Source organism: Geotrypetes seraphini, chromosome 19 (genome assembly GCF_902459505.1).
Source record: "Geotrypetes seraphini chromosome 19, aGeoSer1.1, whole genome shotgun sequence".
Taxonomy (NCBI): domain Eukaryota; kingdom Metazoa; phylum Chordata; class Amphibia; order Gymnophiona; family Dermophiidae; genus Geotrypetes; species Geotrypetes seraphini.
In genome coordinates this window covers 22,684,539-22,708,421 of record NC_047102.1, presented here as the reverse complement: position 1 = coordinate 22,708,421, position 23,883 = coordinate 22,684,539, and the positions used below count along the sequence as shown (strand labels likewise).

Here is a 23,883-nt window from a genome sequence, read left to right as displayed (position 1 = left end):
TTGATCATAGCTTCCACCATCTTCCCTATAATTGAAGTCAGGCTCACCGGCCTGTAGTTCCCGGGGTCACCCCTTGATCCCTTCTTGAAGATAGGTGTGACATTCGCCAGTTTCCAGTCCTCTGGTACCTCTCCAGTTTTCAAGGATAGGTTGCAAACATGCTGGATTGTGCCCGCTATTTCTTGTCTTAGTTCCTTCAGAACCCTTGGGTGGATCCCGTCTGGGCCCGGCGATTTGCCGCATTTTAACCTGTCTATCTGTTTGAGGACATCCTCCTTACTTACCTCTATGTGTTCCAATTTTTCAGCCTGTTCCCCACTTATGAGCTCCTCTGAATCCGGTATGTTAGATGTGTCTTCTCTCGTGAAAACCGACGAGAAGAACGTGTTCAACCTCTCAGCTACCTCTTTATCCTCCTTAATCACTCCCTTCCTATCCCCATCGTCCAACGGCCCCACCTCCTCTCTCGCTGGTCGCTTCCCCTTTACGTAACTGAAGAATGCCTTGAAGTTCTTCGCCTCCCTGGCCAGCCCCTCTTCGTAGTTCCCTTTTGCTTTTCTAACCTCCCGGTGGCATTCCTTTTGGCATTTCCTGTGCGCCTGGTGATTTTCCTCCATTGGGTCCTTTTTCCATCTCCGGAAGGATACTTTTTTGTCATTTATTGCCCTCTTTGCTTCTGTTGAGATCCAAACCGGGTCCTTTGATCGCTTCTTCTTGCCGCCTTTCCTGAAACTGGGGACGTACATTCTTTTTGCTTCCTGCAGGGTGTCCCTGAATAGGGTCCAGGCGCTTCCTACAGTCTCCATCCTAAGGATGTTTCTGAGCTTTCTCCCCACCATTTCCCTCATAGCAGCATAGTTCCCTTTCCTGAAGTTGAGCGCAGTTGTTGCGGTCCTCCTTACTGTGGGTGTCCCCTTTCTAATGTGAATCTGATCGCATTGTGGTCACTTGCCTAGTGGTCCTCCCACTTCTACCCCTCTTGCAGGCCCCCCTAATCCGTTTAGGATGAGGTCAAGAGTAGCACTCCCTCGCGTCGGTTCCCTGACTAGTTGCTCCATGAAGCAGTCCCTCACAGCTTCTACAAATCCTGTTTCCCTAGTGCAGTCGGAGTGACCCGTACTCCAGTCAATCCCCGGGTAGTTGAAGTCCCCCATCACTGTTACACTTCCAGTCCTGCATTCTTGTCTCAGTTCAGCTTCCAAGTCGTGTCCGACTCCTTCTGGCGTACCAGTTGGGCGATAGTACAGCCCCAGTTTTATGCCTGCACTCTTGTTTCCCGGCAATTTGACCCATAGTGATTCCAGCCCCTCTGCCTTCGTTGCCATATCCATCCCGACTGAGTAGATAGAGTCCTTTATATATAGTGCTATGCCTCCCCCCTTCTTGTGGGTCCTGTCCCTCCTGTAGAGCTTGTACCCCGGCAGCGCCACATCCCATTGATTCTCCTCTGTCCACCATGTTTCTGTAATTCCAATTATATCCAGGTCCTTCCCCTTGGCCACGACCTCTAGTTCACCCATCTTGGCCATGAGGCTTCTTGCATTTGCGTATAAGCACCGCAGGTCCCGTCGTTTTTCCTCCACCTCTGTATTTACCTGGGCCGCCTCCCCTTGAATTTCGGGCAGTTCTCCTGTTCCCTGTGCTTCTGCTTTGCCCTCAGCCTTTACCCTCATAGCTTTCGGTTTCCCCACATTCCCGCCACCCCACTTCCCCGCTTTTCCTCTGGGTTTTCTAGCCCTACCGGCCCCCTCCTGGGCTATCATCCCTTGAGCCTCCATTTGATCCCCCTCACCTTGTGGCACCTCTATATTGCCCTCAGCTTTTGCCCTCGTGCCACCCAGTCCCCTTGTGTCTCCATGCCCCTTAGTCTCCTCCCAGCAAGCTCCCCTTACCTGATGTTTCCCTCGCTGTCTGATCATAAGATCCACCGGTCTCTCTACTTCCTCCTTGCAGTCAGCCTGTTCAGCATCTGTTCTGGATACTGTTGTCCGAAGCGTCAACATCAGATCAGCTGTCGGCTTTCCCCCTCTCCTCAGTTTAAAGCCCTCTCGATCTCCTTCCTCACATTGGCTGCCAGTAGTCTAGTTCCCGCTGTGCTCAGGTGCAGGCCGTCCCGCCGGTAGAGCTTACTCTTTCCCCAGAAGGACGTCCAGTTCCTCACAAAGTGGAAGCCCTCCTCCTGGCACCATCTCCTCAACCATGCATTCACAGCCTGGAGGTCTGCCTGCCTCTTTGCATCTGCTCTCGGTACAGGCAGGATCTCTGAGAATGCTATCCTCCGGGTACTCCGCTTCAGCTTTCGTCCCAAGACCCTGAACTGGTCAGTCAGTGTGGCCATGCTGAAGTTCTTCCGGCTCACATCATTCGTTCCGACGTGGATTATCACCGCAGTCTCCTCTGTCTCTGCTCCGTCCAGGATCCTCTCGATCCTATCAGTGACGTCTCGTGTCTTGGACCCCGGGAGACAAGTCACTAGCCGGTCCTCCCTTCCTCCAGCTACGTGACTATCTACCTCTCTCAAGATCGAGTCTCCCACCACAATAGCAGACTTCCCTTTCCTCAGCAACCTCTTTTGTCTCAGGTCCGTGTCCTTGGTGTAGTGCGGTGTCTCTCCCTCGGGGTCCCGGTGAGTCACGGTCTCCTCCTCTTGCGTGGTTCCTCCGCTAGGTCCTTCCCCGGTGTCACCTTGTGGATCCTGGGTCTCGTCTGCCAACATCCGTCTGTGCAGCTGCTGGTCCTGTTCCTCCACCTTCCTCCTATAGGCCTCCTCGATGAATCTCTCGAGGTCCCTCACCTGATCCACAATGGGGCCTGTTCCGTCTGTGTCCTCGGTTGACCAGCTCGTCTCCTCTGTGTTGCGCAGTCCCTCTAGTCCCTCCAGTTCCTGGACCCTGACCCTCAATCTGCCGACCTCCATCCTCAGGCTTTCCAGTTCCTGACACCGACTGCATATGTACTCCCGCCTTCCCAAGGGGAGGTAGTCATACATATTACACTCTGTGCAGTATACCGGAAAGTACCTCTGGGATCCTGGGTCCTCCATCGCTCACATGAAGTGCTGGTGTGCTCCTGCTGTGGGTAAGAGAGAGAGAAAAGAGAAAAGAAAGTGAATTACTTGGCGTTCCTGGCTCCCTCGCAAGGCTCCTACGCAAAGGCAATCTCACTAAGGCGAGCGCCTTTGCCGCTCGCTTTCGCCGTGCACCGAACGGCTGGGCGCCATTGGCTCCCTTCTAATTAAAGGGGGAGCCCGGGCCCGATGCAACCTGTGACGCGGGTGGGGGTGGGCGGAGCTAACTCTCGCCGCGACCCCGATCTAAACAGCCTGCTCCGGCTGCTTCTTCCTGCCTTCCCCTCGCTCCTGTAAGGAAAGAAAAAAAGAGAAACAAGCAAAAAACGCTGCCGAAGTTTGCCTCGTGCCCTGGCTCCCTTCTAATTAAAGGGGGAGCCCGGGCCCGATGCAACCTGTGACGCGGGTGGGGGTGGGCGGAGCTAACTCTCGCCGTGACCCCGGACTAAACAGCCTGCTCCGGCTGCTTCTTCCTGCCTTCCCCTCGCTCCTGTAAGGAAAGAAAAAAAGAGAAACAAGCAAAAAACGCTGCCGAGGTTTGCCTCGTGCCCTGGCTCCCTTCTAATTAAAGGGAGAGCCCGGCCCGATGCAACCTGTGACGCGGGTGGGGGTGGGCGGAGCTAACTCTCGCTGCGACCCCGGTCTAAACAGCCTGCTCTGGCTGCTTCTTCCTGCCTTCCCCTCGCTCCTGTAAGGAAAGAAAAAAAGAGAAACAAGCAAAAAACGCTGCCGAGGTTTGCCTCGTGCCCTGGCTCCCTTCTAATTAAAGGGGGAGCCCGGGCCCGATGCAACCTGTGACGCGGGTGGGGGTGGGCGGAGCTAACTCTCGCCGCGACCCCGGTCTCAGGGCTCACAGAAAAAGGCCCCAAAGATGATGTCGGCATGGTACCCACATCTTGTTTTTAGCATATGGCATAAATTAGTCAATATCTTTAATGTTTAAGTAGATTGCAATAGTTTCTAAATTTGAATATATCCAATTATCACACTTCATTAATTAATTGTAACAATATACTTTTTGAAGACTTCATCAGACCTTTTTCATGGAATTCTTCTGAATGTATCCTGCTTATGTTTGTGATTTCTCATTTCTTGTTTTGACAGCTCCTTCTAAACCGGGTCCTTTAAAGTTGGTAGAGGTGGAAACTAACAGCATGACTCTTAACTGGACTGAACCTGAAAACATGAGTAGAGGAGAATATTCTTTTAATATTACCTATGAACCTCCATCAGGGCCTTCTCTGCACCTCAATAATACTGGTACTTCTGTCAACCTGACGGGTCTTACAGCTGGAACAAACTACACAGTAATGGTGGTGACAATTGGGGCTCTTGGATATCACAGTTTACCTGAGAGCAAGTCTTTCTACACAAGTAAATGATTTCTCTTCATAATGATTTCTTTTTAATTGTTTGTCATAAGACCTGGTAGTCCAATGATGGGCCAGAACAGGAGGAATGTCTCCTGTCCTGGCTGACTCTAATAATTCTCACCTCCCTCCCTACCACTCCCCCCCCCCCCCCCCCCGATTACTATAAATAGTACCTTTTAATATCCCTGGTGGTACAGCAGTGAACCAGGGCAGGAGTGAACTTCATACGCTCCTGCCCCAAACAAAGCTGGTATCTGAATGGCTGGACCACCAGGGCTTTTAAAGGTATTATTTATACTTAGGGCTAGATTCACTAAGCAAATCGATTGTGTACCGATCGGTTTGCGACCCTGACCCGATTCACTAACCTTCTGGCCAATCCTATCCGCACCTGATCTGATCCGCACATGCAATTGAGGGAAATGGCATGCAAATCTAGGAAGGCAGCAATTCACCAACATTTTTCAGTCACACCGACTGGGCTGACTGATCTGAAACCAAGCGACTGATGAGGACCAGTCGCTTACTCCTTTCCTGCTTTCTCCCTCACTGAAATACCAGCCCTAAAGCCCTGAAAAAACTCTACTCTCTGCCACCCTGCCTGCCTCCTGTGTTCAAGCAGCAAGCCTGCTTCTCCGTCCGCTAAACCATTGAGTCTGTGGGGAAAAATCCCACCCCGACTCTCCTGCTCTCTGCCACCCTTCCCCGCAGTGCAGCCCTGCTTTAAAACAATGGGCTCGCATTGCGGGGAAGGGCAGCAGAGAGCAAGAGAGTCGGGGCGGGTTATTCAGATGACTGAAAGTTGTCTGAGAGTAATTGGATGCACTGTTGATACTGCACACACTAAGGCATGATCTGTTAAGGTACTAGTGACATCTTAAAATGTGGTACATTTAACCTGGACTTTTCTGCTATTCCTCAGAACCTGAAAAAATACCTACTGGTAACATAACAGTTATTGCCCCAAATATCTCCACAAACTCTCTGCAAGTCTCCTGGACTAAACCATCTGGCAATGTGGAATACTATGTAATTGACCTTCAAGGTGCTGTAAACTTCACCCAGAACAGCACATCTGTGACATTTACGAACTTGCTCCCTGACAGAAATTACAGCATCACAATAACAACTGTCAGTGGTGATCACAGACAACGGTCGGATCTAGTGTTCTGTGCAACTTGTAAGTTAACCTTTTATATATTTACCCATTAAATCTCAATGTTCACTTCTATAGGGTTGTACAGGATAACAATGTTAATTTTGTTTTTCCATGCTGTTTCTGGGTGTTTTTGTGTAGATTATTTTGTTTCATGGAGGTAGTGCCCTGGAAAGAGTGCACTAGTTCTGAAGAATGCATACCATTTTTTAGTGGTACGTGCATGCAGGTTTGTTTCTTGTCATTTTGGGCTGAAACAACTTGGGAAATGCACATCTCAAATGAATGCACATTTCTATGGCTCAGTATTTACACCGATGAAAACAGGAAAGGGATGTAGTTGTACAACCACACGTAAAGAGGTTTATTTTCCCTATCTGTCCCGGTGGACGGTCTCACAGTCTGTCTAAAGTACCTGGAGTAGTGGAGGATTAAGTGATTTGCCCAGGGTCACATGGAACAGCATAGAGTGTGAACCCACAACCTCAGGGTGCTGAGGCTGTAATTCTAACCGCTACGTCATGCTTTCCTCCTTCCATTATGTACCTTAGTTAAATCATTGCTCATTACAATTTTTGCAACTGAGAAGTGCATATATGCTGTCGCTATGTGCTTGGTTTCAGCCTAAAGACAGAAATTTCAGAGCATTGACAGAGGCAGGTGGCACCTTTATAGACAGTATTTCCCAAATTGGTCCTGGAGTACCTCCTTGCCAGTCAGATTTTCAGAATGTCTGCGATGAATATGCATGACTCAGATTTGGATGGAGGCAGTATATGCAAATCTGAAAACCTGACTGGTAAGGGGGGGGGGGGGGGGATACTCCAGTACTGACTTGAGAAACATTGATATTGACTTACCAGTTTGTTTTAGAAATGTTGAAAAGCATATGTTAGAAACATGACGGCAGATAAAGGCCAAATGGCCCATCTAGTCTGCCCATCCACAGTAACCATTATCTCTTTCTCTCTCTAAGAGATCCCACGTGCCAACCTCAAACATAATTTTCAATAGTGTACTTATACAAGTATCATGCTACCTCCTACCTCTTTTATTTATTTCTATAGTGCTACCAGACATACGCAGTGCTGTACAGAATCAAAGTCATCCTTTATACGTTCATATGTGGTTATTTAACTTATCTAACCTGCATATAACACCTTGGGTGAATCTCTTCATAAAAGTTATTAAATCCCAAGAAATAAATATTCAAGCAAAAAGGGAGACATTCTATAAATGGATTCTAGGTTAGATGCACTAATTGGAAACACCTAGTGACGCCTAACTGAATTCTGCACAAAACTTAATTGGTTTAATTTGTTTAATTGGGATAGTAATTAACCATACCATTAAAAATAATTTTTCAAAACAATTAATTTAAATTTTGTGTGAAACACTGTGTGGCCCCTAGCGACACCTTAGTCAAGGCACCTACCTGAAAAGTGGTTAGGGGGCAGAGAAAAGGCATGGTTAGCTTAGGCGTCGCTAGGTGTCTGTGTTAGTTGCCAGGAAATTAGGCCAGGAAGACCCTGGATTCATGGCGCCTACCACTAGGACACCTAGTGATGACTACGCCCGCTTAGGTGCCGCACGGTTAATTGACAACTGCACCAGTCGGCACTTACAAGTTAGGCGCCATTTATAGAAAATCAGGTGGTTTGTATTTGACTATCAGGTTGCCTGAAAAGTATGAATATCCCTTGTTAGGTGCTTTTTAAAAAAATTTATCTTAGATATTTATTGTAAATTGTTTAAATTTATTAGATGCTTGATGGGAGCTCTAGGTGAAATGTAAAAGATTTTTCCATGAAATTTTATTGAGCTCTTCACATTCCATGGCTGTGATTAAGACAAACAGTAGATTAATACAATTACCATATAATTTGTATAGTCAGCATACTTTTTCTGATCATGCATTATCCTTTATTCTCTATTGTGTATTCCTGTTTGAGTTTGTTATACACTACAGATTACATTTGTGGACTAACTGGCTATATATACTCATTAATAAAACAAATATCTGCGATTTCCTTCCTTATTTTAACAGATCCTTCTAAACCAGGCACTTTAAATTTGGTAGAGGTGGGAACTAACAATATGTTTCTTAATTGGAGTGAACCTGAAAATATGAGCAGAGGAGAATATTATTTTAATATTACCTATAAACCTTCATCAGGATATTCTCTGCATCGCAATGATACTTCTGTGAACCTGACAGGTCTTACAGCTGGAACAAAATTCACAGTAACAGTAGTGACCATTGGGGCTTTTGGATATCAGAGTTTACCTGAGAGCAAGTCTTTCTACACAAGTAAGGGATTTCTTATTATACAATTACTGTATATACTCAAACACAAACTGAGATTTTTGGGTAAAGAAATGGCCCCAAAATGGGGGTTCAGTTTATGTTTGGGTCAGCACCCACCTGCCCCCCCTCCTTGACTTGTTGCAAGCCTCCACCAGGCCTGTTGTAAGACCTGGTAGTCCAGTGGTGGGCCGGGACAGGAGGATTGCATCCTGTCCTGGCTGACTCTAACAATTTTCACCTCCCTCCCACATCCCCAATTAGTATAAATAGTATCATTAATATCCCTGGTGGTCCAGCGGTAAACCAAGTCAGGAGTGATCTTTTTTTAAGCTCCTACCATATGCAGAGCCGGTGTCTGAATGGCTGTACCATCAGATCTTTTAATGGTACTATTTATACTAAGTGGGGAGGCGGGAGGGAGCTGAGAATAGTTAGTCGGATGGGACAGGAGATGGAAGGGTTCCCTCATATCCCGGTCCACCGCTGGCCCACCAAGTTTTAATGGCAGGCCTGGTGGAGGCCTGCTAGGCATTATGAGGGAGGGGGAAATGGTGCAGAGCCTGGCAGGGAGTGAGGAAGGACAGAATGAAAAGGCTGAAAGGGAGGGGGGAAGACTGGGTGCTGACCTTTGCAGGGCAGGGAGGGAGGAGGACAGGTTGAAGAGCTTGACAGGGCAGAGCACTTTTGTGCCTCCCGCGTTTACCTCTTTCTTATCGGCTCCCTCTTCCCAGCTGCATTCTGTTGTGAAAGCCGCAAGCGGCGGCTCCGGCATATGATCTCCTGATTTTGCAAAGCCACGCTTGACAGCTCGTCCATGCAGCCTGCTGACGCGTAAGCCTTCCCTCCTAAGTCAGAGGGAAGTTTTCTGGGTCTGCGGGTCACATGCACGAGCCGCCGAATTTGGGACGTGGAACGGAGGGGCATGACGAGGGGCTTGTTGGAACACGGAAAGAAGGAGGTGGGACAGAAACAACATAAGAAATGCCTTCACCGGATCAGACCTTAGGTCCATCTAGACCGGCAACCCGCACACACGGAGGCTAAGCTTGGTGTTCCCTGATGAAGACCTTGTTAACCCGTATCCTTCAATGTGATTTGCAATAAGGTGTGCATCCAATTTACCTTTGAATCCCAGAATGGTGGTCTCCCTCACAACCTCCTCCGGGAGAGCATTCCAAGCATCCACCATTCGCTGTGTGAAACAGAACTTCCTGACATTTGTCCCGGGCCTGATGCCCCTCAGTTTCATTCCATGACCTCTTGTCCGTGTCACATTTGACAATGTGAATATCGATGTTTCTTGCTTTAGTTTGTTGAATCCTTTTAGTATTTTAAAAGTATCTATCTTATCTCCTCGCAGTCTTCTCTTTTTGAGGGTGAACAAACCCAGTTTTCCGAGTCGTTCCTTGTAGCTCAGATTCTCCATACCTTTTACTAGTTTTGTGGCCCTCCTCTGTACCCTCTCCAGTAGGGTTATATCCTTCTTTAGATAGGAAGACCAGTGTTGGATACAGTATTCCAAGTGTGGTATGACCATCGCTCTGTAAAGCGGCATTATGACGTCCGCCAATCTGCTCGTGATCCCCTTCTTTATCATGCCCAACATCCTGTTTGCTTTCTTTGCCGCCGCTGGGCATTGAGCCGATGGCTTCAGGGTCCTGTCTATCAGTACCCCCAGGTCTCTTTCTTGTTCGCTCTTGCCCAAAGTTACACCTAACATTTTATATTCATGCTCCTTGTTTTTCCTGCCCAGGTGGAGTGTGTGGCGCAGTGGTTAAAGCTACAGCCTCAGCACCCTGGGGTTGTGGGTTCAAACCCACGCTGCCCCTTGTGACCCTGGGCAAGTCACTTAATCCCCCCATTGCCCCAGGTACATTAGGTAGATTGTGAGCCCGCCGGGACAGACAGGGAAAAATGCTTGAGTACCTGAATAAATTCATGTAAACCATTCTGAACTCCCCTGGGAGAACGGTATAGAAAAATTGAATAAATAAAAATAAATAAAAAAATAAAATTACTTTGCATATTTCTATATTAAACTTTTCTGCCTATTTCTCCAGCTGGTTCAAATCCTTCTGCAGTTCTTCGCTGTTCTTTTGTGTCCCAACTGCCCGACCTAGTTTCGTGTCATCTGCAAACTTGATAATATTGCTTGTTGTTCCCTCTTCCAGGTCATTTATGAAGATATTGAATAAGATGGGCCCGATAACCGAGGCCTGGGGCACAACACTTGTCACCTTCTCCCAGTCCGAGAACTTCCCATTTACGCTCACCCTCTGCAATCTGTTCTCCAGCCATTTGCCTATCCATCTTAGTATGTCCCCTTCTATTCCATGGCTTTGTAGTTTCCTCAGAAGCCTTGCATGTGGAACCTTATCGAACGCTTTCTGGAAGTCCAAGTATATTATATCCACCGGGTCTCTGCTATCGATTTGTTTGTTCACCTTCTCAAAAAATTGAAGTAAATTCGTCAAATATGACTTCCCCTTCCTGAAGCCGTGTTGACTGGCTCTCATCAGGTCGTTATTTTCCAGGTGTTGTACTATGCTGTCCTTGATTAGTGCTTCAACCATCTTCCCAGGAACCGAAATAAGACTCACAGGTCTATAGGGAGGAAGAAAGGGTACATTGGCATAGGAAGGGGAGAGGCAGCACCCCGGTTCGTAAGTACGAGTTTTACGTAAGTCGAGTGTTCTTAAACTAGAGACTGCCTGTATTGTAAAATGTAATTATTCATGACAGTGTTACTTTAAATGTCTTCTGGATCCTGCATTCTCAAGTTCCATTGTGCCTTTATCCCTGTATGAGAAAGTAGCAGTAACTATCATGGTTACAGTAGATACTGGGTAATAATAGCATTGTCAGCAGAGGACTTCTAGGTTTATTATTAACCCTGTAAATTCAGAGTACTATTTGAATAGATAGGTTCCTGGGTGGCTTATTTGCTTAGTATGAGTTCTACTTTTTTATGGGCATTTTGGTTCACTATGTTTTACTTAATATAATTGATGAATAGACTCAGTTATTCAGATGACTGAAAGTTGTCTGAGAGTAATTGGATGCACTGTTGATACTGCACACACTAAGGCATGATCTGTTAAGGTACTAGTGATATCTTAAAATGTGGTACATTTAACCTGGACTTTTCTGCTATTCCTCAGAACCTGAAAAAATACCTACTAGTAACATAACAGTTATTGCCCCAAATATCTCCACAAACTCTCTGCAAGTCTCCTGGACTAAACCATCTGGCAATGTGGAATACTATGTAATTGACCTTCAAGGTGCTGTAAACTTCACCCAGAACAGCACATCTGTGACATTTACGAACTTGCTCCCTGACAGAAATTACAGCATCACAATAACAACTGTCAGTGGTGATCACAGACAACGGTCGGATCTAGTGTTCTGTGCAACTTGTAAGTTAACCTTTTATATATTTACCCATTAAATCTCAATGTTCACTTCAATAGGATTGTACAGGACAACAATGTTCATTTTGTTTTTCCATGCTGTTTCTAGGTGTTTTTGTGTAGATTATTTTGTTTCATGGAGGTAGTGCCCTGGAAAGAGTGCACTAGTTCTGAAGAATGCATACCATTTTTCAGTGGTACGTGCATGCAGGTTTGTTTCTTGTCATTTTGGGCTGAAACAACTTGGGAACATCTCAAATGAATGCACATTTCTATGGCTCAGTATTTACACCGATGAAAACAGGAAAGGGATGTAGTTGTACAACCACACGTAAAGAGGTTTATTTTCCCTATCTGTCCCGGTGGACGGTCTCACAGTCTGTCTAAAGTACCTGGAGTAGTGGAGGATTAAGTGATTTGCCCAGGGTCACATGGAACAGCATGGAGTGTGAACCCACAACCTCAGGGTGCTGAGGCTGTAATTCTAACCGCTACGTCATGCTTTCCTCCTTCCATTATGTACCTTAGTTAAATCAGAGCATTGACAGAGGCAGGTGGCATCTTTATAGACAGTATTTCCCAAATTGGTCCTGGAGTACCCCCTTGCCAGTCAGATTTTCAGAATGTCTGCGATGAATATGCATGACTCAGATTTGGATGGAGGCAGTTATATGCAAATCTGAAAACCTGACTGGTAAGGGGGGGGGGGTGATACTCCAGCACTGACTTGAGAAACATTGATATTGGCTTACCAGTTTGTTTCAGAAATGTTGAAAAGCATATATTAGAAACATGATGGCAGATAAAGGCCAAATGGCCCATCTAGTCTGCCCATTATCTCTTTCTTTTTTTTTTTTGAGTTCAAATTGTTTTATTATATTTTCAACAAATCATAACAAAAAGCAATAAAAGAAAAAGATATCATGAACAATACCATGCCGACAAAGACAAGGAGCATTGAGAATACATATAGTTGGGTAGGAATAATAATATATGAAAAACTAAGTGTCCTGCCATCATGACATGGACATGCATATAACCTGGGGAGAAGAAGGAAGATCAGGAAGAAAAGAGAGAGACATACTGTTGATTGTACACAAAGTAAAGAGAAGATTAGTACCAGTAGGCGAGGAGAAAAGAGAAGAAAGTTCGGAGCTGGACGAATGACCCAACCATATTATATAGATGATAAGATATAATAGTAAGGAGCAAAGCAAGATGAGTAGGCAAGAAGGAGATGTCAGCGGTTAAAAAGAGAAGGATCGAATAGGGTCCCAGATTTTGGAAATAGTAGATTGTCTACCAGAGCGTTCAGCTGCTTTCAATTCATACGAATGAATTAAAAGTATTGTATTCCACCAAAAGGTGAGATTAAGAGAATCGGCGGATTTCCAATTGTGTAGAATCGTTTGTATAGTAAGAGCAATCAAAATATTCAACAGTGATTGTTGATGTGGGGAGAGGACATCATCTAAAGCCAATGCTCTGAAAAGGAGAATATCCATGGTAAAAGTGGAACGGATCGGTAAGATGCGTTGTATAACACGCCAGACAAGTGACCAAAAATTGGAGATAAGGGGACATGCGAAGATCATATGATGAAGGTCTCCAATGTCAGACAATGCCAACAGAGGTTCGATTCACGAAGACCCGCACGAAACATTTTGTACGGAGTCCAATAGATCTTATAAGATAGAAAGTACAAGGACTAAGACAAGCTCGAAGAAGCAGTAGGTCGAAGGATTTTTGTAAAGTAATGATCTCAGTCCTTGTCCGTTCCACTCCAAGATGCGTTTGTAGACCATATTTCAGTAGATTTTTTGGATCTAGGAAAGCTGTGAGATCTCATTTCTTTATAGAAACGGGAAATGGAATGGCCCATGTCAACACTTAATTGAGATGTGAATAATAAAACGGAAGATTGAGTATACTTTGTAATAGATGGAGAACATTTCTTTAGGCAATGAGATAGTTGGATCCATCGGAAGCATTCAGTGGTAGGGAGAGCATACTTATCAATAAGCTGAGAAAAGGAGAGAAGATTGTTTTTATCCATGACGTGTTCTATGGACCAAATGCCTCGATCCATCCAAGTACGCCAGTGAAGATGACAGTTGGCAATCAGAATATTGGAGTTGTACCACAATGGGGATGCAAAGGAATGCCAGTGATTATGATGAGAGAAAGAATCAAAATAGTGTATAGCCTTGATAGTGGCATCAATGGTATCTGAGAGGGTAGAGATAAGATGGATGGGGGTATATGGCAAGCACGAAAGTGGAATCGGTTGAGCTAAAAACTTCTCAATAGACAACCATGAAGTATGTTGATCATTTAAGTCAGTAGAATGGAGCCAGTATGAGCTATAACGAAGAAAAGCTGCCATGTGATATAGGAAAAAGTCAGGAAAGCCCAACCCACCATCAGCCTTAGATGATTTAAGGATATGAAGAGCAATTCGAGGAGGCTTTTTGTTCCATAGATATTCAGACAGTTTACGTTCAAGTAATTTATAAAAGGCTTTAGGAGCCAACTTGGGGAGCATAGATAGATAGTAATTAACAATGGGAGATATGGTCATCTTAATAGCCTCTAACCAACCCCACCATGATAAAGAGAGAGGGGACCATCGGCTCAGAAGAGAATCCATTTTGGTGATGATGTTATCAAGGTTAAGAGACATCATGGTGTCTTTATCGTAGTGAAAAAGAGTTCCGAGGTATTTTAAGGAAGATGAGTTCCAGCGAAAAGAGTGAGGGCCACAGTCCGATAATGAAGTAATATCATTTAATGGCATAATTTCCGATTTATCCCAATTGATTCGGTATCCAGAGTGAGCTGAAAAGGCAGAGACTGTTTGAAGTAATGAAGGTATAGATGAAGCTGGGTTGGTAAGGAATATAAGTAGATCGTCAGCATAAGCCAGAGACTTAATTTGCATAGGGCCTATTTGTATACCAGTTATAGTATTATGTTGGCGAATAGTTATGAGGAGAGGTTCAAGAGCTAAATTAAACAGAAGGGGGGAAAGAGGGCATCCCTGTCTAGTACCTCTATGTAAAAAGATAGGTGTAGAGAGAGAGTCATTAATGCGCAATCTGGAGAAGGGTTTAGTGTAAAATAGACGAATCCATTGTATAAAGGAGGGGCCACAACCAAACCATTGAAGAGTATTGAAGAGATGGTCCCATGCCACCATATCAAACGCTTTTTCTGCGTCTAGTGATATAGCTATCATTGGGGAGTTGGAGGTGTGGGCAATATCAATAACGTCATTAAAAGTACGTGCATTATCTCCTATAAAATGGTTTTTCATAAATCCGACTTGACCGGGATGGATTAAGAGACCTAGTACCTTATCTAATCTAGAAGAGAGAATTTTAGCTAGAATTTTGCAATCAGTATTAAGAAGAGAAATAGGTCTGTAATTCGATACCTTAGTGTCATCTCTGCCGGGTTTGGGTAAAACAATAATATGTGCCTCAGCAAAGGAGCCTTGATCATTTGGGTTGGAGAATAGATAATCATAGAGTAACTTCAAAAAAGGTATAAGGTCAGTAGAAAACGTTTTATAGAATTCAATAGGAAATCCATCTGGTCCTGGAGATTTATGAGATGCTAATGATTGGATCGCAGTTAGAATTTCATATCTGAAACAGGTTCATCTAGAGACTTGGAGAGTACAGGAGGTAAAGAAGGGTGAGGAAGATCGTTATAAAACGCTGAAATCGAAGGGGAAGAGGAAGATGAGGAAGAAGTATATAGTTTCTCATAGAAGCTTGCAAATAATTGAGATATAGAGGAATCATCAGTAATAGAAACCCCATCATCTGTAACAATGGCCGCAATTTTAGATCGTTGCTTTCGGTTAGCCAGATAACGGGCTAGATATCGACTAGATTTGTTAGCGTGAATATAAGTACCGGACTTAGAAAGTAAAAAGTCTTGTTGAGCTTTATTACGAGAGAGAGTATTATATTCAGCTTTTTTACGTATTAACTCCGGAGGGGGATATGAAGAGGGAGATTGGCTATGCTGGGACTCGAGAGCAGAAATGTCTTGTTCCAGAGCGGATAGTGTGGCTGAGTCGACCTTCTTTTTCCAAGAGACAAAGCTTAAGATCTCACCTCTAAGGCTTACTTTAAAAGCTTCCCAATCGAATTTTGTCTGTGAAGGAATCATCTGAAATTAAGGAGGTGTTTAACCGCCAATGCCGTTTAGGACTGATGGACTGTATTTCGATATGTAATACTATAGGAGCATGGTCCGATAGTATAATGGGATGGATAATTGAAGCTTTTATTAGAGGTAAAAGTGATTTAGAAATAAGAAAGTAGTCAATACGAGAATAAGATTTGTGAGGGGCAGAGAAAAAAGTAAAAGTTCGATCCTCAGGATGCAGAAGTCTCCAAGGATCACATAGACCCATATCCTGGATAATATGTTGAAGTTCCAGCCAAGATTTAGAAGTACGATACGAGGAGATAGATTGTCGATCTTTGATGACATGGAGAGGAAGATTGAAGTCTCCACCGAGTATAAGGGGATGATCAGAAAGATCAAGAAGGGTTTCCCGTAATGACGTCATAAAAGAAGGTAGGTCAATGTTTGGAGCATAAATATTAATAATGGAAATAGATAAAGAACCTATCATGACAGACGCAGCTATCCATCTGCCTTCTAGGTCCGCCAGTTGACATATAACTTGAGCATTAGTAGAATTTTTGAAAAGTATGGAAACGCCACGTTTTTTATGCTTAGCTGGAGAGTATAAATGTGATTTTAAGAGTGGAACATTCTCTAGAGTTAAGATGTGTTTCTTGTAATAATAGAATATCATAGTTTTTAATGTAAGATAGTCCATAATTTTTTTGCATTTAAGAGCTTGATTAATTCCGTTGATATTCCATGAAGCAAATTTAAGGGACGTCATATGTATGGATAGGATAGAAAGAGAAATTTCTTATATGATATGGGCCACTCGCCCCGCCCGAAGAAAGGAAGAGAAAGAAAGGAGACATATCAAGAAGTATGATGAAAAGATATAAGAGTTCTCTCCAGGAGAAGTAGGAGATTAATAGACCAACCAGTTCGTTGAGTGTAAGACCAAGGAGCAAAGAGGACAGATCTCCAGAGTAGTAGTATTGGAAAGTCAGTGTAGGACAGTTTCTTATTGAGAAGATAACCGCAAGAGAGGTTATTAATGTCACATCGTGCTATAACAAGTGTAAACATGTTAAAGTCTGAGGTTCCTTATAAAAGGAAATAACAAAGCATTCAACAATAAAAGTATTGAACAAGGCAAACAGAATAACATAACAAAGAGCTCCTAAAAGTGCCAGTTAATTACAGAAGAGCTATAATAGTATTAAAGATATAAAATATTATGCGATATAGCTGAAGTCATCACTAAAGATATTGAGAGAATACATGGGAAAGGCAATAACCAAATCTGATGAGACACATGTATCAGTATTATGTCGTTGGACATTCATGGAGATAGTAATTAATATAAATCAATATAAAAATTTTAAGACAGAAATCAGATAGGAATCAGTATTAGGAGTACAAATAACTAATATATCAAGGGAGGACGAGGAGAAATTAATGTGATGCGTGAAGGTAGTATAAAGCTGAACAAAGCCAATTCATATATCATTTTCATAGGAGGAAAAAATTAGTTATATAATATAAATCAACATTTGCAAAATTAATCATCAAGATGACATCCATTGATATGAAGGAATTCATAGAGCTAATAAAACAAGAGGTATAATAAAACAGTTTTCATAATTTATGACCGTACATAGAGATACATGCCTAAATAAATATATAAATAAAATAAATTGTTTTCATTAATTGATGAAAGCGGCAGACAGAAAGAAAGGAAATTCATATAACTATCAGACATATATGAGAAAAGTCAAATAAAGGAAAAAGTGGTGTGAATTCATAGTTATATAGATTAAGAGCAAGAGGATGCACAAGAATTCATAAAATCGATAAAACAAGAGGCATAATAAAATAGCTTTCATAATTTATAAATGTACAGAGAAATGAGTGTCTAAATAAATATATAAATATAATAGATTGTTTTTAATATTTAATGCAGTCAGCAGATAGGAAAAGGTGAATTCATTTAACTATCTGACATAAATGAGAAAATTCATATAGAGGAGTAAGGAGAGATCCATATAGTTGAGGAGAATTCATAGTAATAAAGATTCAATTCAAAAAAGAATAAGAAAGTTCATTGTGCATGAAAGATAAAGCAGATTGATCAATATTATGTATAAATAATAAATGGACAGTGCTAAGAGTACACTAATATATGAAATAATGAAATGAAAATTAGATAAAAATGAGTATTTAATAGATATATAGTAGGGAGAGGTCAAACATCTGGTGGTTAATGAACAAACGTCATGGAAATAATAAGGTGTGAATATAGGGACATAGAGAAATGAATGTGCAAAGATAATATACATTAGAGCCTAAATATAGTATTAGAAGAGGTGATGATATATACTTGGGTAAGAAGTCTGCTGGGATAAGGACAGAGGAGTATATAAGGAGGAGTATGAAGATGAAGCAAATCTGAGTAAATCATATCAATTATTAGCAAAATCAATAAAAAGAAGGATAGAGAAAAAGAGTCAAGAAAAAGAGTAGCTACGTGGATAAAAAGGGAAACGGTATTCATGAGACAGTGGAAGGAGAAGTACAACGAAAGACATAATGAAATATGCAATACGACATAGAGGATAAGGTACCATAAAATACAAAGGGATATACGGAGGAACAGACTGAGAAGTAAAGGGAAGAAAACAAAAGTAAATATAAAAGGGGGATGAGACGATTATCGTGGGTAACGAAAAAAGCCAAAGATAAATATTAGAAATATAATTGAAAGGTAAATAGAGATAGCAAACAGGGACATTTTATGTAAGTTCAAGGAAGAGCATAGGACCTAAAAACGATTTTGAGCGAGGCATATTCAGAGTCCAGCACTTCTGGAAAGGGATGAGAAATAAGATATAGCAGTCTTGATAATAACAGGCTCGGTAGCAGAAGCGGAGCACATGGCGTTTCATCCGGAGCGTGATTAACCCATTTTGGTTTGTTGAATCCAGCGACGTAGATCAGGATCAATGTAGTTGACGGTTTCATTGTGATGAGTTACCCAAAACCGAGCAGGATAAAAGAGGCCATACTGAGCACCGATGTCTTTAAGGTCCTGGCGCAAAGCTAAAAACGCTTTACGTTTTGCTGCAGTGGCGGGTGCCAGATCCGGGACTATAATAATCTTACGGCCTTGGTGGAGCATGGAAGCCCTCCCTTTAGTGGCAGTTAGGACTTGTAGCGCGTGTTGAAATCTTAGGACTTTGACCACTATAGGTCTGGGAGGGCCATTTCCTTGTAGCGGCTTGCAGGGTGATCGATGGGCGCGTTCAATCTCGAGTGCAGGTGAGAATTCCAAATCCAGAAACTTCGGTAGCCACGCAGTAATGAAAGTCAGAATATCATTTCCTTCAGCCCCCTCCGGCATCCCTAAAATGCGTAAATTGCATCTACGGCTGCGGTTCGATAGGTCTTCAAGATCGTTGGTGAGTTTCAATATGGCTGCAGCATTTGTATCTATGATTGGCGCGTCTTTTTCCATGGCGGCCATGCGAAGGGACATCTGATCAAATTGCTGCTGAGACGAGGCAATTTGTGCATGTATGGTTTATAATTCGGTTCGCATATCCTTTGAGATGTCTAAATGCGTTTTCATGAGCGATTTAATACTCCTCAGCTCTTTTAATATGGGATTCTCATCCGCATCAAGCTTTTCAGATCCACCCGCCTTTTCCGGGGATGGAGGCGCCGATTTTAGCCTTTTATTAGCCGGTTGTGGATCCGTCTTGTCCTTTTTCGTCGCCATAGTAGTAAATTCAAAGCGTTCAGTAGTGTAAATTAGGATCGCAAATATAAGATAAGCGTGAGAAATGACAGTCTTAGATCGGAAAACCGTGAATGGAGGAGAGAGCCCCAAACTCACACGGCCATATCGCTCAGACGCCAACCGGAAGTCCACCATTATCTCTTTCTCTCTCTGAGAGATCCCACGTGCCAACCTCAAACATAATTTTCAATAATGTACTTATACAAGTATCATGCTACCTCCTACCTCTTTTATTTATTTCTATAGTGCTACCAGACATACGCAGTGCTGTACAGAATCAAAGTCATCCTTTATACATTCATATGTGGTTATTTAACTTACCTAACCTGCATATAACACCTTGGGTGAATCTCTTCATAAAAGTTAATAAATCCCAAGAAATAAATATTCAAGCAAAAAGGGAGACATTCTATAAATGGATTCTAGGTTAGATGCACTAATTGGAAACACCTAGTGACGCCTAACTGAATTCTGCACAAAACTTAATTGGTTTAATTTGTTTAATTGGGATAGTAATTAACCATACCATTAAAAATAATTTTTCAAAACAATTAATTTAAATTTTGTGTGAAACACTGTGTGGCCCCTAGCGACACCTTAGTCAAGGCACCTACCTGAAAAGTGGTTAGGGGGCAGAGAAAAGGCATGGTTAGCTTAGGCGTCGCTAGGTGTCTGTGTTAGTTGCCAGGAAATTAGGCCAGGAAGACCCTGGATTAATGGCGCCTACCACTAGGACACCTAGTGATGACTACGCCCGCTTAGGTGCCGCACGGTTAATTGACAACTGCACCAGTCGGCACTTACAAGTTAGGCGCCATTTATAGAAAATCAGGTGGTTTGTATTTGACTATCAGGTTGCCTGAAAAGTATGAATATCCCTTGTTAGGTGCTTTTTAAAAAAATTTATCTTAGATATTTATTGTAAATTGTTTAAATTTATTAGATGCTTGATGGGAGCTCTAGGTGAAATGTAAAAGATTTTTCCATGAAATTTTATTGAGCTCTTCACATTCCATGGCTGTGATTAAGACAAACAGTAGATTAATACAATTACCATATAATTTGTATAGTCAGCATACTTTTTCTGATCATGCATTATCCTTTATTCTCTATTGTGTATTCCTGTTTGAGTTTGTTATACACTACAGATTACATTTGTGGACTAACTGGCTATATATACTCATTAATAAAACAAATATCTGCGATTTCCTTCCTTATTTTAACAGATCCTTCTAAACCAGGCACTTTAAATTTGGTAGAGGTGGGAACTAACAATATGTTTCTTAACTGGAGTGAACCTGAAAATATGAGCAGAGGAGAATATTATTTTAATATTACCTATAAACCTTCATCAGGATATTCTCTGCATCGCAATGATACTTCTGTGAACCTGACAGGTCTTACAGCTGGAACAAAATTCACAGTAACAGTAGTGACCATTGGGGCTTTTGGATATCAGAGTTTACCTGAGAGCAAGTCTTTCTACACAAGTAAGGGATTTCTTATTATACAATTACTGTATATACTCAAACACAAACTGAGATTTTTGGGTAAAGAAATGGCCCCAAAATGGGGGTTCAGTTTATGTTTGGGTCAGCACCCACCTGCCCCCCCTCCTTGACTTGTTGCAAGCCTCCACCAGGCCTGTTGTAAGACCTGGTAGTCCAGTGGTGGGCCGGGACAGGAGGATTGCATCCTGTCCTGGCTGACTCTAACAATTTTCACCTCCCTCCCACATCCCCAATTAGTATAAATAGTATCATTAATATCCCTGGTGGTCCAGCGGTAAACCAAGTCAGGAGTGATCTTTTTTTAAGCTCCTACCATATGCAGAGCCGGTGTCTGAATGGCTGTACCATCAGATCTTTTAATGGTACTATTTATACTAAGTGGGGAGGCGGGAGGGAGCTGAGAATAGTTAGTCGGATGGGACAGGAGATGGAAGGGTTCCCTCATATCCCGGTCCACCGCTGGCCCACCAAGTTTTAATGGCAGGCCTGGTGGAGGCCTGCTAGGCATTATAAGAACATAAGAACATAAGAAGCGCCATCTCCGGATCAGACCTTCGGTCCATCAAGTCCGGCGATCCGCACACGCGGAGGCCCTGCCAGGTATACACCTGGCTTATTTTATAGCCAACCATATCTTTATATGCCTCTCTCAAGGAGATATGCATCTAGTTTGCTTTTGAAGCCTAGGACTGTCGATTCTGCAATAATCTCTCCTGGGAGAGTATTCCAGATGTCAACCACTCTCTGTGTGAAGCAGAACTTCCTGATATTAGTCCTGAACTTGTCCCCCCTTAGCTTCATTTCATGTCCTCTTGTCCGTGTCAAATTGGACAATGTAAATAATCTCTGCTCTATTTTGTCGATTCCTTTCAGTATTTTGAAGGTCTCGATCATATCCCCACGCAGTCTCCTCTTCTCAAGGGAGAACAATCCCAGTGTTTTAAGTCGATCCTCATATTCCAGTTTCTCCATACCCTTCACCAGTTTAGTCGCTCGTCTCTGCACCCTCTCCAGCAGTTTTATATCTTTCTTTAGGTAGGGAGACCAATGTTGGACACAGTATTCCAAGTGGGGTCTGACCATTGCCCTATAAAGCGGCATTATAACTTTCTCCGATCTACTTGAGATTCCTTTCTTTATCATGCCCAACATTCTATTTGCCTTCTTTGCCGCTGCCGCGCATTGTGCCGACGGCTTCAGGGTCCTATCTATCAGTACACCCAGATCCCTTTCTTGTTCACTTTTTCCCAGAGTTGCACCTGACATTCTGTACTCGTATTCCTTATTTTTACTGCCTAAATGCATTACCTTGCATTTCTCCACGTTGAACTTCATCTGCCATTTCTCCGCCCACTTTTCTAACCGACACAAATCTCTCTGGAGTTCCTCACTGTCCTCCTGCGATCTGATTGCCCGGCAGAGTTTTGTGTCGTCTGCAAACTTGATGATCTCACTGGATGTTCCGTTTTCCAGGTCATTGATATAAATATTAAAAAGGATCGGCCCAAGTACCGAGCCCTGGGGTACACCACTAGTCACTTTCTCCCAGTCGGAGAACTTCCCATTAATGCCCACTCTCTGCTTCCTGTTATCCAGCCATTTGCCTATCCATCTTTGTATATCTCCCTCTATGCCATGGCTTTGTAGTTTTCTGAGAAGTCTTTCGTGTGGGACTTTGTCAAATGCTTTCTGGAAGTCCAAGTATATTATGTCCACCGGCTTTCCACTATCAATTTGCTTGTTTACGGTCTCAAAGAATTGGAGTAAATTCGTCAAACACGATTTCGCTTTCCTGAATCCATGTTGACTGGGTTTCATCAAGTCGTGTGTGTCCAAGTGCTGAACTATGCTATCCTTGATCAGTGATTCAATCATCTTGCCGGGGACAGACGTAAGACTCACAGGTCTATAGTTGCCCGGTTCTCCTCTTGATCCTTTCTTGAAAATTGGCGTGACGTTCGCTTTCCTCCAGTCGTCTGGTATCTGACCAGTTCTGATTGACAGGTTTGCAAGTTTTTGCAATAACTCTCCAATTTCAACCTTCAATTCCTTCAAAACTCTCGGGTGAATTTCATCCGGTCCAGGGGATTTGTCACTTTTAAGTTTGTCGATCTGGTAGTATATCTGATCTAAGTTCACTTCAAATGTGGTGAGGCTGTCCTCTATTTCTCCTGTAAACAGTTTCTCCGCTTCAGGTATTGTTGAGGTGTCCTCCTTTGTAAAGACGGACGCAAAGAAGGAATTTAGTTTGTCTGCGATTTGTTTATCTTCCTTGATGTACCCTTTTCTTCCCTTGTCGTCCAGGGGTCCCACTGCCTCTTTTGCAGGTTTTTTCCCTTTCACGTATCTAAAGAAGGGCTTGAAGTTTTTGGCCTCCCGGGCTATTTTTTCCTCATAGTCCTGTTTTGCTTCCCTCACCGCCTTGTGACATTTCTTCTGTTCATCTTTATGTTTGTTCCAGGCTTCGGTTGTCTTCGTGCATTTCCATTTTTTGAAAGAGTCCTTCTTTTCTTTTATGGCTTCCTTCACCTGTATGGTAAGCCATGCCGGTTCTCCTTTGCTTTTAGTTCTCCGATCTTTGGAAATCCTCGGAATGTAGAGATCTTGTGCTTCTGCAATAGTATTTTTCAATAGGCACCATGCCTGATCTACTGTTTCAAGTTTGTCCACCATCTTCTCGAGTCGTTTTGTTACCATGGCTCTCATGCAATCGTATTTACCCTTTTTAAAGTTTAAGGTGGTGGTTAAGGTTTTGGCATGTTTCCCTTTCCCGATGTCAAGTTTAAAGTTGATTACATTGTGATCACTCGTTCCCAGTGGAACCACGACTTCTACTTCTGTTATCGGTCCGGTGAGACCATTTAGGACCAAGTCCAAGGTGGCGTCGCCTCTTGTCGGCTCTTTTACCATTTGCTCCAGGAAGCAATCCCCTAGCACCTCCAGGAATTTGGCCTCCTTGCCGCAGTTGGAGGCTCCTAGTTTCCAGTCTATTCCTGGGAAATTGAAGTCTCCCAATATAACTACATTGCCTGTCTTGCATACTTGTTTGATTTCCTCCATCATTTCTGAGTCAGTGACCTCCGCCTGTCCTGGGGGACGATAGTAAA

General features: G+C 43.1%; 1 protein-coding gene across 1 annotated transcript in view; it reads left to right on the top strand.

Moving 5' to 3' along the window:
* The window catches only part of LOC117352352 (receptor-type tyrosine-protein phosphatase beta-like), a 450,002-nt gene that overhangs the window by 197,833 nt on the left and 228,286 nt on the right, over positions 1–23,883 (top strand). Inside the window, exons 4-8 of the mRNA XM_033928784.1 lie at positions 4,172–4,441; positions 5,363–5,620; positions 7,644–7,907; positions 11,066–11,323; positions 20,492–20,755. Of these exons, the coding sequence (XP_033784675.1) occupies positions 4,172–4,441; positions 5,363–5,620; positions 7,644–7,907; positions 11,066–11,323; positions 20,492–20,755 (1,314 nt within the window). The remainder of the gene's footprint in view (positions 1–4,171; positions 4,442–5,362; positions 5,621–7,643; positions 7,908–11,065; positions 11,324–20,491; positions 20,756–23,883) is intronic.